At 52.0% G+C, this 15,001-nt stretch overlaps 8 protein-coding genes across 8 annotated transcripts; 5 read left to right on the forward strand and 3 right to left on the reverse strand.

The window, feature by feature from the left end:
• Positions 1–12: 12 nt before the first annotated feature.
• On the forward strand, positions 13–1,263 carry ssuA (RNA polymerase II subunit A C-terminal domain phosphatase; the record flags this gene model as incomplete). Its single annotated transcript, XM_022550040.1, has 2 exons — positions 13–83; positions 276–1,263. Exon 2 carries the CDS (start codon positions 400–402, stop codon positions 1,261–1,263), a length of 864 nt encoding a protein of 287 aa, XP_022403680.1. The 5' UTR covers positions 13–83; positions 276–399.
• Positions 1,264–1,490: 227 nt separating this feature from the next.
• On the forward strand, positions 1,491–1,958 carry ASPGLDRAFT_1114220 (uncharacterized protein). The gene has a single exon (XM_022539586.1). The coding sequence runs from the start codon at positions 1,595–1,597 to the stop codon at positions 1,874–1,876; it is 282 nt and encodes a 93-aa protein (XP_022403681.1). The 5' UTR covers positions 1,491–1,594; the 3' UTR covers positions 1,877–1,958.
• A 354-nt stretch (positions 1,959–2,312) lies between these two features.
• On the forward strand, positions 2,313–3,400 carry ASPGLDRAFT_43466 (uncharacterized protein). Its single transcript, XM_022545825.1, has one exon. It carries the CDS (start codon positions 2,601–2,603, stop codon positions 3,189–3,191), a length of 591 nt encoding a protein of 196 aa, XP_022403682.1. The 5' UTR covers positions 2,313–2,600; the 3' UTR covers positions 3,192–3,400.
• A 489-nt stretch (positions 3,401–3,889) lies between these two features.
• On the reverse strand, positions 3,890–7,042 carry ASPGLDRAFT_119457 (putative DNA excision repair protein (Rad26L); the record flags this gene model as incomplete). The annotated part of the gene is made up of 2 exons (XM_022540054.1): positions 3,890–6,870; positions 6,916–7,042. 2 exons carry the CDS (start codon positions 7,040–7,042, stop codon positions 3,890–3,892), a joined length of 3,108 nt encoding a protein of 1,035 aa, XP_022403683.1.
• A 341-nt stretch (positions 7,043–7,383) lies between these two features.
• Positions 7,384–8,265, forward strand: ASPGLDRAFT_119415 (exosome non-catalytic core subunit SKI6; the record flags this gene model as incomplete). The annotated part of the gene is made up of 2 exons (XM_022540048.1): positions 7,384–7,685; positions 7,758–8,265. 2 exons carry the CDS (start codon positions 7,384–7,386, stop codon positions 8,263–8,265), a joined length of 810 nt encoding a protein of 269 aa, XP_022403684.1.
• Positions 8,266–8,614: 349 nt separating this feature from the next.
• ASPGLDRAFT_120193 (high-affinity Cu transporter CTR3) lies at positions 8,615–9,458 on the forward strand (the record flags this gene model as incomplete). The annotated part of the gene is made up of 3 exons (XM_022540123.1): positions 8,615–8,699; positions 8,796–9,357; positions 9,422–9,458. 3 exons carry the CDS (start codon positions 8,615–8,617, stop codon positions 9,456–9,458), a joined length of 684 nt encoding a protein of 227 aa, XP_022403685.1.
• Positions 9,459–9,790: 332 nt separating this feature from the next.
• On the reverse strand, positions 9,791–10,711 carry cyp4 (peptidyl-prolyl cis-trans isomerase). The gene is made up of 4 exons (XM_022550041.1): positions 10,547–10,711; positions 10,264–10,433; positions 10,099–10,205; positions 9,791–10,033 (listed from the first exon to the last, which is right to left on the reverse strand). The coding sequence occupies exons 1-4, from the start codon at positions 10,605–10,607 to the stop codon at positions 9,847–9,849; spliced, it is 525 nt and encodes a 174-aa protein (XP_022403686.1). The 5' UTR covers positions 10,608–10,711; the 3' UTR covers positions 9,791–9,846.
• A 304-nt stretch (positions 10,712–11,015) lies between these two features.
• ASPGLDRAFT_72351 (putative cell polarity protein) lies at positions 11,016–14,454 on the reverse strand. The gene is made up of 3 exons (XM_022549607.1): positions 13,020–14,454; positions 11,828–12,970; positions 11,016–11,779 (listed from the first exon to the last, which is right to left on the reverse strand). The coding sequence occupies exons 1-3, from the start codon at positions 14,226–14,228 to the stop codon at positions 11,378–11,380; spliced, it is 2,754 nt and encodes a 917-aa protein (XP_022403687.1). The 5' UTR covers positions 14,229–14,454; the 3' UTR covers positions 11,016–11,377.
• Between the last annotated feature and the right edge of the window lie 547 nt (positions 14,455–15,001).

The raw sequence follows: 15,001 nt of genomic DNA on the forward strand, positions 1-15,001 counted from the left end.
TTCTTCACTTCTCTCGGAGGGCTGCGGCCCTTTCTTTACACCACCAATTCTCGTGATTTCAGATGATGAACGGTTTCTCTAAGGTATGTTCGTGCTCAATCTTGTAGTATCCATCTTCCCCCAGTAGTATCATGATGATCCTCTTATTGGAGCTGTCCTAGCACACAATGCGGATAAACATATTATACGCTTTTCATCTTTCTGAATCGTTGCTTTCTCTTATTCACTGCATACCTTGTCATTTCTGGTATGAATTGAGGCTAATTAACAGTCAGTCGTTGCTAGGAGATAGTGAACACATTTTCCAACCTCCCTGATTCTGCATCTCGGGTGTCAACCCGTGTTATCCCTTTTAATTTTACTTTTACCTTGCACCTTCTATCTATCTTCACATAAACCATGGCCCATGATCCTCGCCTGGCACACACAGGGACTGCCACTCCCCCACCTCCTCCACCCCCTCCTCCGGAGAGTGCCTGTGCAGAGACAGCCAACGACAACGGCCCCGAGTCCCAGCCGGCAGATGTGACACCAGCCGCATCCGACTCGTACAAGCTCAAGTTCTGCACAGTATGTGCCTCGAATCAAAACCGGTCAATGGAGGCTCACCTCCGTCTCTCAACGGCGACATCTCCCTTCCCCGTCGTCTCCTTCGGAACGGGCTCGCTCGTCCGCCTCCCGGGACCATCCATCACCCAACCCAACGTCTACAACTTCAACTCAACCTCGTACTCCCAGATGTATGAAGAGCTCTTCTCCAAGGACGAACGGCTGTACCGTAGTAATGGCCTCCTGAACATGCTGGAGCGCAACCGCAACCTCAAATGGGGCCCCGAGCGCTTCCAGGACTGGGTGCCTGGCGCGCCGCGCGTCGATCACGTTTCCAAGGGTGACAAGGGCGCTATCGGCACCGAGGGCGGCGTCGTGGATGTCATCATCACCTGCGAGGAGCGGTGCTGGGACGCCGTCGTCGACGATCTCATGAATAAAGGCTCCGTGCTTAACCGACCCGTGCATGTATTCAATGTCGATATCAAGGATAACCACGAGGAGGCTCTGGTGGGGGGCAAGGCCATTCTCGAACTAGCCAATAAACTCAACGAGGCTGCTGCCCTGGAGCGTAAAGCGAATGGGGACCAGGGCTGGGAGAATGGCAATGGTGAAGCGCGTCGGAGTTTCGATGAGAAGGTTCCTGAGATTCTGGCTGCGTGGCAGGAGAAGTGGACGAATTTGCCGGCGTTGTGGACTTTGGCTTGGTTATAGGACTTTGATATTTTTTTATTATTATTCTAGTTCAGCATAAATACCCTATGTGCATAACGACTTAATACAATCATGGTTCAGCTTAATTCTCAATTCCAGCATTAACCCAACTCGAAAGGACTACTGCACCGACTGGCAAAGTATCTTGAGCATCGGTCGTCGAGACAAGCACCGCTCTTTGGTTCGCTCCCCCCCTCCAAGCCCCCGGCGCTGCCGGGACACGTTGATGGGGGGAGGGGTGGCCAAGCATCAGGGCGGTGCTCAGGGCTGTTAGTACGCTAAAGGTATCTCAGAGTCCATACCCTTGTTGGGAATCGATGCATAAGCAGCAATGAAGCAGTTTAGCCCAGGCCCGTCCCTCCACCCAACCGGGGCCTGTTCTGTTTTGTCGTTTCTGTTTTCGTATTTCGTTAGCAACAGTCCATCTCGACACGGGGTTGCTTTACTTACTTTCTCTGGCCGGCGCGTTATCACAACACTAGAGTATATGGACAACTACACCGTACAGCACATTATCCCAGGCCCAACCCACCACCCAACCAGGACTTACTGCCGAGACGAAACCCTGCACACGCCTGATCAGTCGGCTGAGACGGTGAACTGGGCTCACTGATCCAGGGTTGCTTGAAACCGCCACCCACCCACCCTTCCTCAGGTAACAAGGCTCCTGGATGCACTGTGAGCCAGCACCATCATCAACCTCCCTCCAAGGGCCAGTTGACCAGTGGTCAGTACGAAACACAGCTCCTCTAACCCGCCCACCCAGAGCTGTGTGTGATGTGTGCCCAGGCCCAACCCAACCACCCAATCAGAACTTGCTGCCGAGACGGAACCCTGTACAGGCCTGATCAGTCGGCAGGCACGGCCGCTTGGTCTCTGGACACACAGGACGTCCAGGTGCTCAAAGCATCTCGCTCAACCCGCCTACCCACCGCGGCGAGATGCTCGAGCTCCCTGAGTCCCATGAGCCAGTCGACCACCACCGTACAAGCCTCCCTCCATGGGCCGGTTGCTGTACTAACCAGTGGTCAGTACAGTACGAAACACAGCTCGAGCCGTGTATGTGTGTCCCAGACCCAACCCACCACCCAACCAGGACTTACTTCCGAGACGAAACCCTGCACATGCCTGATCAGTTGGCTGGTATGATGTCCAGGGCCCATTAGCAGCAAAGTGATCCAGGATTGCTTGGAACCGCCACCCACCCTGCCTCAGGTAACAAGGCTCCTGGATGCACTGCGTGCTAGCCGACCAGACACCGTACCAGCCTCCCTCCAAGGGCCGATTGCTGTACTGTGGTCAGTATAGCACGAAACACAGCTCACCCGGAGCTGTGTATGTGCGTGTGTGCCCAGACCCAACCCACCACCCGACCAGGACTTACTGCAAGAGGCAAACCACCAAGTCACCCGGATATCGAGAACACTAAGCACAGCCTGCTGTCCAGATACCGGATAACTCGATGTAAAACTCCCACAAGCTTGATCAGTCGACCAGCACGGCCGTGGTCCCACTGGCAGAACACAGCACAGAACAAACAACCAGATCACTCAAACATCTCGCACCACGGCGAGAAGCTCGAGCTATCTAATTGTACTGTACTGCACTGTACTATACTATGCTGTGCTTTGCCAGCAGACCAACCGTACCAGCCTCCCTACCAGAGGACAGGTGCACGCCACGCCACCCAACCTAACCAGAGCACTGTTCGTGCTCTACCCTCCCAAACCCATCTCCCAGGTCCTATCCTGCCGTCCGTGGAAGGCTCGGTGAGATTTGGGATGGGAGGGGATGATATGGTGAGGATGGACGGTGTGGTGAGGATGTGTGAGGAGGAGAGAAGAAGGATGGGAGAGAGGGAGAGGTGGGAGGCGAGAAATAGGGAACTGGAGGCAGCCGTGGAGGCAGCAGGGAAGCAAGAGAGGTGATGTGACGACTTGATAGAGCTGGAGGCGGCAGGGTATGGAATGGTTGGGATAACATTACAACCCGCGTTTTATTTTCGACGAGCAAATTAAAGTGGAATATATTATTTCTCAATTTGTCTGCTATTTTTACTTGCTCTGTTGGTTCTGCTTTGATTTGCGCTGCTGTGGTCTATAGCATGATACAGTATGGTGAAGTCATAAGTCGTGATGCATTATTATGTCTGCCTATCTGAACAGTCCATTCCTGACACCTTAGTCCAAAAAGCACCGGTCTCCAGAAGAACTAGCCTTGACATGAACGTCCAAATCTCTCTAAACTACTACTTCCAATGCTTTGTCCGCTCCTGCGAACCCATCCCGCCGACATAGCTATGGATACGACGGCCTCGTCTTCACTACTACCACAGCACGAGCGTAGACGCTGTTTTCCGGTGTTATTTAAGCCAAGGACGTCGGGGACGTGGGTGCGACTTTTATCCAGGTGAAGCCGGTTGCGCGTATAAGACGAGATTGTTGGGCCAGAGTTTATTGCCGGGACCGGGATTGGTGTTGATAGGGCTGTTTGGCCGGGTACCTCCATGGATGTTGTATAAGTATAGGTTATTATACCCTGTATAGCCATTAGTCGTGATCAAATAGCACCCGTAACAAGTATCCACCTAGCAAAAAGCAATTCCTCACAACTCCTCATAGCACAATCACCTCCCCAAAAGCCTCTCCCTCCTCTCCCCATACCACCTCTCCAAACAAGCCCGTCTCTGAGCCTGCGTCATACTCTCCACAACCAACGCAAACTCCGTCGCATTCGGAAACCCAAACCTCCTCGCCATACTGCAGAACTGCCGTTTCATGACATCCGACGGCGGGTGGTACTCGAAGCGGAGGGGGTCGCCGTCTTTCGTATCATTATCGCCGTTGGTGGTGCTTGGATCTGGGAGGGTAAAGGTATTGTCCTGGGAGTCGAGGTTGGAAAGGAAGGCGTGCACGTTTGCGTTGGCGGTGGATTCTTCGGCTAGTTGTGCGCGGCGGGAGATGTGTTTTTCGACTTTGGAGGAACCGATGACTTCGTTGTTCATGTGTGTGTATTCGACGCCTGCGCCGGTGAGGATGGCTTCGATGGGGTCGTGTTTCGTTTTAGGTGTTTTCATGAATTGTTTCTCGTCGTTATCTTCTTCTTTCTTCGCTGGAGGCGTGTCTGTATCGCCGCGGATCATGGCGGCCGCGAGTTGGCTCATGACTTGGTCGTCGTCGTCGTCGAAGTTTCGTTTCGTTGGGTTGGGGAAGGGTTTATCTTCGTCTTCTTCGTCTAGTTGGACGCCCATGACGCTTACGCCCGCGCGACTTTCTGCGACGTTGGTTTTGTTGACGATGTCCCGTAAGACGACGTTGTTGTTTTGGTATTCGAAGAGGTTGTTCAGGCCGAAGATCTCGCCCTTTTGGTCCTTTTTCTCTTGAACACCACTGAAATATCGTCGTTCGCTGCTGGCGTTGTACCCGATGTTAGCCTGCTGCTGTTTGTAGATCTGTCGCGCATAGACGATCTCCTCGATCGTCCCAGCAGAAATGAGTCGAAAAACCTCTACGTCTCGACTCTGACCAATACGATAAGCCCGGTCCTGAGCCTGCAGGTCATGCGACGGGTTCCAGTTCGGATCGACCACGACGACCTTGTTCGCTGATGTGATATTCAACCCGACTCCGCCAGACCGCGTCGAAATGAGGAAGACGAACTGCTGCGGATCGGAATTGAACTCGTCAACGACCTTAGTCCGGTCCTCGTAACTCATCGAACCATCCAGATAGCTAACATTGTAGCTAGTATGATGAAACAGCATCTGCAACATTTTAAGAAGCCGTACGCTATGCGAAAAGACAAGTACTTTATCCCCGTTGGAGTGCCACCACTTTAACAGTTTGCGCAGGACCTTCCATTTCCCGCAGAATTCAGGATTCGCGTAGTTGACGATAGAGTCTCGCGTGCGGACTAGTTTATCCCACTGATCTGGAACGGCTATTTCTAGCATTTCTTTGTCTTTATCTTGCTTCTCTTTTACGTCGGCGCCTTGGGGAATTAGGATAGCGAGGTGGTTGCTGAGTTTCTGCAGAACCGCGATAGCTGGAAAGACGTAACTTTGCCATCGTTGGCCTGAGGGAAGGGTTTGGTGGCAGCACCAGCCGGCTTTTTTCTTTGATCCGCAATCGCATAAGTCGGAGGAGTCTTTGATATAGCTGACGATATCGCAGGTCAGAATGTTCTCGTAGGCATCTGCTTGGGTGTCTGTCAGAGGGCAGAAGACGACGCGGTCACTCTTTTTGGGGAGTTGATCCGCAATCAATGTCTTCATGCGTCGGAGGAAGAACTGAGGGAGGAGATTCTCGACTAGCTTTTTGGCAGTTTTGCGGGCCTTGCTGAGCTGGTAGAGAGTGGCATCGTGCGACTGGCCTACTTTCAGAGGCTCCGAAATCGTCTTCGTCCATGTGGTCACCGGGCCAAGTTTGCCAGGATTCGTCCAGTTCAAAAGTGTCCATAATTCCTCGTACTTATTCTGAATGGCGGTACCGGTCAACCCAATCCGGCAAAGAGCGTTAACCATATTCATAGCCTTCGTCGTCTCAGACCGACGCTCCTTGATAGCATGGCACTCATCCGCAATCACACAATCCCAATCAACCATATTAACAGCATCCCTATTCTGCAGATAAGTCCCATAAGTCGTAATGAGTATCTCAACCCTCCCAGACCGGGCAGCCTGCAGAGCCAACTCCTTATTCTCACCATGATACGCATCAACATGCCACCAGCCCCAGCGGTTAAGCTCAGACCTCCAGTTCTGTATCAACGTTCCGGGGCACACGATCAGCGTTCGAGGATACCATTTCTCCTGTCCGCTGCGACGCATCTTCCGCATGCGTTTCGCATCTCGCTCGTCGCCTGTCTTCCCGTACGCGGCTGTCAGGAAGGCGATGACCTGCACTGTCTTTCCTAGACCCATATCATCGCCCAAGATACCACCCTTCTGGTAAATGAAAAGCTCGTGCAGAAAAGCAGCCCCATCCACCTGGTACTGTCTCAACCACTGCGCGATAGGAGCAGGGATAAGCCCCAGCGAGTACGGAAGTGTGATATCCTCGTACGGCCGACATGGCTTCATCGTGGTAAACCCCGGCCGTTCCCTTAGATGCGCTAACCGCTCATCATCAGAGAAGTCGACGTCCTCGTAGTCAGGAGGCAACTTGAGCCCTGATTGCTGTAGGAGCTCCGTCTTCCGGTCGAACTGCGCCTTTCGCTTGTGTACGTAGTCTGGCAGGGTATGCTCCATGCCATCATCTTCCGACGACACCCGGTCCTCTTTGTATTCCTTGTGACCATGGCGCCGTGGCTTCTTCTCTTCCCTCCTCGACTGCTGGCCGGTGCCATCTCTGGGGAACTTGGACTTGCGTGCGCTTGTCGAGGCTCGTTTCCGTTTGGCAGACTTGCGGTTTTTGAAATTCTGGTAGGCGATTTCGCCTTCGTTGATGTCGGGATCATCATCGTCGTCGGATTCGGAGTGTGTATCGGAGAGTTGTATGGCGGGGGCTGGTGGCTGGATTTCTTTCACGGAGGGCGAGGAGGGGATTTCGTTTTTAACAGGGGCTCGTTTAGGTGGGGTCTGAACCTCATGCTTGATAGGAACATGATCTACCAAGAATGTGTTAGCCAATAGATGTTGAAGCGCGGCGCAACATGACATACCCCGATTTGCAGCTGGGCGCGAAGGATTCGCAGGATACACGGCCTCCAGATCATCGTCGTCTTCATCGCAGTCAACTGTTGAGGCGTCTGAGTCCAGTAACTCCCAGTTGCCGCCCATTGTGTTCAAGTGGTTGTGACTGTGGCTGTTATCAGGCGCGTTGGAGAAGGCGGCATTATTCCCGAACGGGAAACAGAGCTGGAGCTGATTTTGTCCGCCGACTGTCACTGCAACTGTGACACCACTACTGCCTGTTACTTTCTGTCTTCTTTTTGTTTCTTACAGGGATCTCTATACTCGATATCCTACTGGGCATCTCTACATAGTAGTACATGCTCCTCGATTCGCGATCGCGACAGTGAAATCTCCGTGACACTCCCCGCAACCAAAATTTCCTCCCTCACCACATCAACATCACGACTCCACGAATTGAATTGGAATAATCACCAAAAACCGCAATCATGCCCCTCGACACATCAACAACATACCCCCTCACCAAACTCCGTCTCGACGGCCGCCGCTGGAACGAACTCCGTCTCCTACAAGCCCAAATCTCCACCAACCCAGCCAGCTCCGGCTCCTCGTACCTATGCATGGGCAACACGGCGATAATGTGCTCCGTTCACGGACCGGCAGAGGGACGGCGAGGCGATGGTTCTGCAGGTGGTGCGGCGGGTTCTGCGGAGGCGATTGTCGAGGTTGATGTGAATATTGCTGGGTTTGCGGGCGTTGATCGGAAGAGGAGGGTTGGGGGGAGTGATCGGTATGTTTATTTCTTTCTGTCTATTCTACGGTGATGGTGGTTATGGTGATCGTTGCTAATCTACGTGTAAAGACAATCCTCACGCATCGCTACAACCCTCCGCGCCGCCTTCCAATCCCACCTACACACCTACCTCTACCCTCACAGCACAATCAACATCCACCTCTCCGTCCTCTCATCCGACGGCTCCCTCCTCGCCGCCGCAATTAACGCCTGCACGCTCGCCCTCGTCGACGCCGGAATCCCCATGCCCGGCCTCCTCTGCGGCTGCACGGCAGGCATGAGCGGGAGTGCGTCGACGCCCCGCGATCCCGACGAAGACTCGCTAGACCCGTTACTGGACCTTTCGCTGCCGGAGGAGCAGGAATTGCCGTTTTTAACCGTTGGTACGACGACTGCTGTGCCGGTCGGTGAGATCGCGATGGACGAGGCGGATCCGGAAGAGGAGGAGATGAAGGTGTCGATGCTGAATATGGATTCCAAGGTGCATTGTACGTATATCGAGACGATGCTGGCAGTTGGGATTGATGGGTGTAAGCAGATTCGGGAGGTGTTGGATGGCGTGGTTAAAGGCCGGTAGTTTAGTTCATTTATGTGCAGTAAAATACCCAGATCTGACAGGCCGAAAATGTGCTCAAATGTTCTTTAACTCCCGCGGCCGATCGCACCGGTGGACTTGGCCCGACCGGGGTCGTTTATTTAATACGACAATTGCTTTTTTAAATAAGCATGGATACACAATCACACGTCGTGATGTTTGTACTACTTTTCTCTGATGTTTCCTCTTCCTCTTTTTCCTCCCTCTCACCCACGACTTCAACTCCAGCACCACCAAAATGGACATGGACATGTCCATGACGATGAGCTCCACCGCTACCGCAACCGCTTCTTCCGCCATGAGCTCCAGCACCGGAATGGACATGGGAGGCATGGATATGGGCGGAATGGACATGGACATGGGCACGGGATCGTGCAAGGTGTCGATGCTCTGGAACTGGGATACTATTGATGCGTGTACGTCCCCTGCCCCAAACCCCCCCCCCCCCCATATTCTATTCAACCCCTCCCAAATATACTTGTCCAAACGAGAAAATACTAATGAGAAAAAAGGCTTCCTCGCTAAATCATGGCACATCACCTCGCGCGGGATGTTCGCGGGCTCGTGTATCGGGGTGATCTGTCTCGTGCTGATCCTCGAGTTTCTGCGACGAGTTGGGAGGGAATATGATGCGTTTATCGTGAAGAGGGCGAGACTGCGCGCGAAGTTCCTCTCCCCTTCTGCTTCTACAACTGGAAACGGAATCGGTGGTGTTGGCGCCGGCGGGAAATCTTCGCCTTCATCGTCGAACTCGAATTCATCGTCTGCTTTACATCAACAACAGCAATCCCAATCCCAAAACCAGGATACCAAAACAACCGCAACACCCATCACAACCCAACCGCAAACGCAGACACAAACCCTAGGAAATGAAAACGGAAGCGGGATAATCCGCCCAACGCTCATCGAACAACTCATCCGCGCTCTACTGCACATGCTGCAATTCGCCGTGGCGTATTTCATCATGTTGCTTGCGATGTACTTCAACGGGTATATTATCATATGTATATTTATCGGGGCGTTTCTGGGCGCATTTATCTTTTCGTGGGAGCCGTTGGGGCTTGCGGAGAATGAGTGAGTTCCCTTCTTACCTTGTTGCTTGTTGTTTGGGAGGTGTAAAGGTTGCTAATGACTATAGGAATGATGCGACTGCTGTTACTGGGTGTTGTGGGTGAATGAACTGTGTTTGTTTGTCGTTGTTTGAGTATCGTGGTTAGGTCTCATCTAGTACTTTGTACCCTTGTCCGTACTCCGGGCATATAGGATGTACGATAGTTCCTGCATGCTGCACTTCTAGTCCATATTAATGTTAATGCAAATACCTTGTCAGTACATAGTACTTGTATTCCCAGGATAGGTTAGGGCTGTCAGCATCCCGAGGACACGCATTCCGGTTAACCATTCATATGACTTCATATAAGGCGGGGTTGACCCCACGTACAGAGTATTACTTTATGTACATACAGAGTACTACATCTACATTGTACAGACTACGGACACAAACACAACATGGTGGATTCGTTAGATTACACTGCCTAACTAACTATTCTAGAGATAAACCGTTTAGAGCGCACCAGAGTCAACAATGGTGGGCTTGACAGCAGAGCGGACAGCGCCGCTGCTGCTGCCAACAGCTTCAATCTCCTTGACGACCTTGTAGGAGTTATCGTCAGCGACCTCACCGAAAACAACGTGCTTGCCGTCCAACCAAGAGGTCACAACGGTGGTGATAAAGAACTGAGAACCGTTGCTGCAAGCCGTTAGTATCTAGCCTAGCTCTTTTTTTTTTTTTTTTTTTTTTGGATAAAAACGTACGTGTTAGGACCAGCGTTGGCCATGGAGAGGAGACCAGGCTTGTTGTGCTTGAGCTGGAAGTTCTCGTCGGCGAACTTATCACCTTTGGCGGGGCGGCCACCGGTACCCTATTATTGTCAGTCGGTCTCACTCATGAAGATGTAGATGAATATATAGAGGACTCACGTTGCCGCGGGTGAAGTCACCACCCTGAAGCATGAACTGGGGGATGATACGGTGGAAGCCAGAGCCCTTGTAACCCTGGCCGGGGTCAGCAGTGCAGAGCAGACGGAAGTTCTCAGCGGTCTTGGGGACGACGCTATCGAAGAGGTTGAAGACGATGCGGCCAGTCTTGGCTGTAGGAAATGACAGTCAATATATGAATTGTAATTGTAGCGAAGAGAATCGTCAAGATGAAAGAGGGGCACGAAAATTCCCTGCCCCTCCTTTCCAAACAAGAGAAACTTACGGGTGCTAGAGCCCACAGGGGCGTACTGGACGTCGAAGAAAGCCTTGGTATCAGCAGACATGGCGGCGGTGGAGTTGGAGAATTTGCGAAGAGACAAGAAAGAAGGCTGGTTGCAATTGAGGATGGAGGAGAGGGGACGAAGAGTCGAGGACGAGCAAGGTGGGGTGGTGGTTATTGACCTCAGGCCGCGGGAAAACATTGTTGCGGGGTTGGAGGGGCTGGTCTGGTTAGTCACGTGATCCACGATATCTTGCGGGTGGCTATGGGCTGTGGTGGAAGGCCATAGAAAACAGTGCATGGCGCCATGAGGCAATTGAACAGCATTCAGGATTACTTACTCTGTACGGGGTATAGGATCAATTCACTGACAGAGAACCAACTGGAAAGAGACCAGATATACAAAAAGGCACCAAGGAATAAAAAGTCGGAAAAGAACACCGGATTATCTACGGAGTACGGAGTAGCCGGAGGGAAAATGAACCCGCAGTCACGTGAGCGGGTTGCCGGATGTAACTACTGAATTCGTATTATTATTTTAGCCTCCCAAATCATACTCTATAACAAAAAAGTAGAAGTAAATGCAATGCAGCGACGGGTAAACGAAACACGCTAAGAGAAGAAAATAAGTAACAGTGCATAAAATACAGTTCAAGAAGAAAACAAAAAAAGACGAATTGAGCAAAGCTTGCCCAATTCAACAATCATTTCACATGGTTGCTCATGGTCATGCATGATAAGTAGGTTGACGAAGATATGAACAAGCGAGAAAGAAGAAAGAAAACAGCATTTACATGCTGGTACTGTACTGGATGTCAGTTAAATCAAACGACATCACCGGAAATCATCCTCCTCTTCCTCATACTGCATCGGATTCAACCGCTGTACCAACTCCTTCGTCTCGCGAGCGATTTCAAACGCAATAGGCGGGAGCTTATTCGTAACCTCGCGGAACTGCTCGAAGCTCGAGACATGTTCTCCCTCCGCGGCCGTATCCACAAGACGACTTCGGTGGTAGTCCAAGTTTTGAATGATAGGATCGGAGCGTTCACGGAGGGCAGGGTTCACGTCGGGTTTGTGGATCAGGTGTTTTGTGGAAGAGGTAACGTTTGTTACTACCGAGGAGATGGCGGAGATGTGGGTGCTGATGGTGGAGAGGTCTGCTTCGGCGCGGATACTGGCGACGAGGGATTGGATGGATTGGACGAGGCCATCTGTTTGGTCTTCGACGTAGAGCTGTTCTAGTTAGCAGGATGTTCAAATCTTGTTTCGCGGCATGCTTACCTTGACTTCCTGAAGTTCATGGTCGTTGGTAGTAGCATAATTGAACCTCGTCTCAGCTGCCACTCCATTCGAAACTCCATTCACCCCGTTATCCGACAACGCAATATTCGAGGTCGAAAGACCACGAGACTGCTCAGACGGTGGACGAATGGCACTGTAAATAGACTCGTTATTGCTGAACCTGCTCTGGCTAGGCGCCACGCTGAAATAATCCGGCGATTTCAGCTGCGTAATATCTTCTTCGACATCGACATCCTCAAGCTCATCCGCCGGACTAGCCCGTATCTTAACAAGATGAATGATCTCAATCACAGCCGTCGACAGATGCGATGCAGCTGCATCCAACAAAGACACGGGAGAAAGACCGCTCGAGTTGGCAAAGTTCTTCGATGCCGTGATGAGGTTGTTAGCCGTCGCAGAGACCTTGCGCGTAGCCTTGGTACGCAGCTTATCTTCAGGCTCTGCCACTTGGACGTCTTGCATAATGTACCGGACAGAAATGACAACCGTCTTGACCTGCTGCATAACCAAGTGGTGCTCGTCATACCGCGCAATCCGCAGCAGTTCGTCGATGGAAATCTGGAACTTCGTCACGTGTACGTCCTTGATCAACCCGTGCTCCTGCATCAACTCATGGTCCTTTGCCACGATGCTGCTAACGTCCGGACGAGAGTCCGAGATACCGACAGACGAGGCGCGCAGATGCCGCAGTTGGGTCTTAGCCTTGGCGTATCGGGTCTTCCATTCCTTGACTTCTTCCTCCAGTCGATGAACGTTGCTGGACAGTTGTTCTTCGCGCTCCCAGTTTGAATGGCTTTGTTCTGACAGAGTTCTCATTTCCATGAGGAACGTTGATGCCTCCTGTCTGACTTCTTCCGTGACTTGTTGCTGTTCCTCCAGTTCGGTCTGTAGCGTTTTATGCTGGATCTCTAGATCCGCAAATCGAGCTTGCAGGTCAGAGTCGCCGGAGCCTTGTCGTGATGCATCGAGTTGGCTGCGAAGGTCCTTTTCCACGGTATCTTGTTCTGTGCGAACCTTTTCCAGTTCAAGCTGAAGAGAGCTGTTCAGACCCTCTGCCTTGGAAATCTTGCTCTCCAGCTCCGACTTTAGTCCATCCCACTCTTGCCGTTCAGTATCGGTAGCCTGTGCCAGTTAGTAGATATACGGATGAGTGGATCAAGACTGTACATACCTCAGACTTGTCCTGACCATTCTGATACTTGGCCAATTGCTCATCCTTTATCCGAACCAACTCCTCCAGCGCTTCCACCTTCTCCTGCAATGTCGAGGCATGTGTCTGATTCCTCTCCCCATCACCAAACGTCGTAGTAGTATCTCTCCTGCTCAAAACCCCCTCCAGACCAAAAGCATCGCTCCGCGCATCAAAATCATCTTCCGTACCAACCGCGTCGTCATCATCCTCCACCATGGTACTCTTATTCGGCACAATCGTGTTGCTCTGGAAGGATTTTGGCAACGGCGCGGGCTCTCCATTAGGACCCGGCGGCGGACCACCAAGTGACCCCTGGCGCGGAGGATACCCGCCACTCATCGGGCTACCCGGACTGCCAGAGGAATAACCTCGTCCCATGCGACTTGGGCCACGAGACTGCGACCGTCGAGCACCGGGTGGTGGAGGATAACCATTCGGAGTTCCGTATCCATTTGACGGACGACCACGGAAACTCGGGGCCGGACTCGCACGACGAGATTCTCTCTCTGGAAATTGAGGAAACCGGCGCTCTAATTCACAAAACACATCTGTTGCTAGGTCCCTAAATCGCCCATGCTGGAGCGATGCCAGCTTCTGTCTAGCCTGGTTGCGCTTCTCATGGAAATCTTCTCGCGGCGGAAGGAAAGGGGGAATGTCAGAGCGCGGAGGTCTCCCGGGGGAGGGCATAGCCTGCTGCCGGCGCAGCAACTCATCGTAGACATCGGTACTAAGTTCATGAAACTGAGTCGCCGATAACCTAAGCAACTTATCCCGCGCCTTATTCGACTTGCTCGCCCGATCATCCAGATACGGCCCATGCAAGAACCTCTTCAGAACTGAATAATGCTGCCCCAACACCTCTTCCATCTGCTTATATCTCCGACTCCGCTGGTCCCCGAAACCATCACTAGACCGCGCGCCGGCGACCGAGCTCGGAGGCGAAGGGTTCCCCGAGTCGCTCAACCGGCCAGACGATCCTCCATTTGACAACGCACTTGTTGTGTTTCCGTTCATTCCATTGGGGCCGAGAGAACCGCTGGGGACACCGGAAGTCGGGGGCGTGGCTAGGTTGCTGCGGTTGGAGAAGGTCGGGGAAAACGGCGGCTCGGATTTCTGATAACCGTTGATACCGGACCAGTCGCTCCCGTCTACGGAGACAGGAGACATAGCACCGGAATTACCATTCATATGGGGGCTGCCAGATGATGCGGTGGGTTGTCGACCTGCAGCAGCCGCTGGGCAGGCTCGTGGCGCGACGCTCTCCTTTGTATTATTATGATTATTATTATTGTTTCACGGCGAGACGAGAGGATGGGATAAAATAGGCGATTGAGGTTCGAGATTCGGAAGCGACAGGATCATGCGACAAGAAGCATGTGCCAGATCAAAAAAAAAAAAAAAAACAAAAGAAAAAGTAAGTTTCTCCCGGGCGAGAGGACGGATCGAATGAATATTAGGGGCGGACGGTAGATATAAAGGGGAGCAGAGGATCTCAAGAGCAAATCGGAGATTATTCAAAAATAAATCAAGAGAAAGAGATATGATTATAAAGAAGTAGAGAAGAACCTTTGAGGACAAAGAAGAAGAAGCGAAATAACTGGGAACGCTCCGTAGTAGGACTCCGTAGTAGTGCTCCGTAAGAAGGGCCACAAGGGAACGACTGATCGCGACGAACGCAAGAGCCCCCGTCCTATCCCGGTCTGTCAGTGTGTATAAAGAGTGAAGGGTGACAGAGAGAGAGTAAAGTGTTAGGGACAATAGGATGAGCAAAGGATAAAGGAGAAGATCGAAGAGGCGAAGAAGAAAAGAACACAAGACCTCCTGTCCTGCTGAACTGAGTAGCTGAACTACTTTGTACTCAGAGTACAATAATGCCCGATACTTACTGAGGACAGACGGGGGAACCCCGGAGTTCCTTTACAATACAGTACACTCTATCTCGGTTACCTCTATAGTCTATA

The sequence above is a fragment of the Aspergillus glaucus genome, assembly GCF_001890805.1.
Source record: "Aspergillus glaucus CBS 516.65 unplaced genomic scaffold ASPGLscaffold_4, whole genome shotgun sequence".
Lineage (NCBI taxonomy): Eukaryota > Fungi > Ascomycota > Eurotiomycetes > Eurotiales > Aspergillaceae > Aspergillus > Aspergillus glaucus.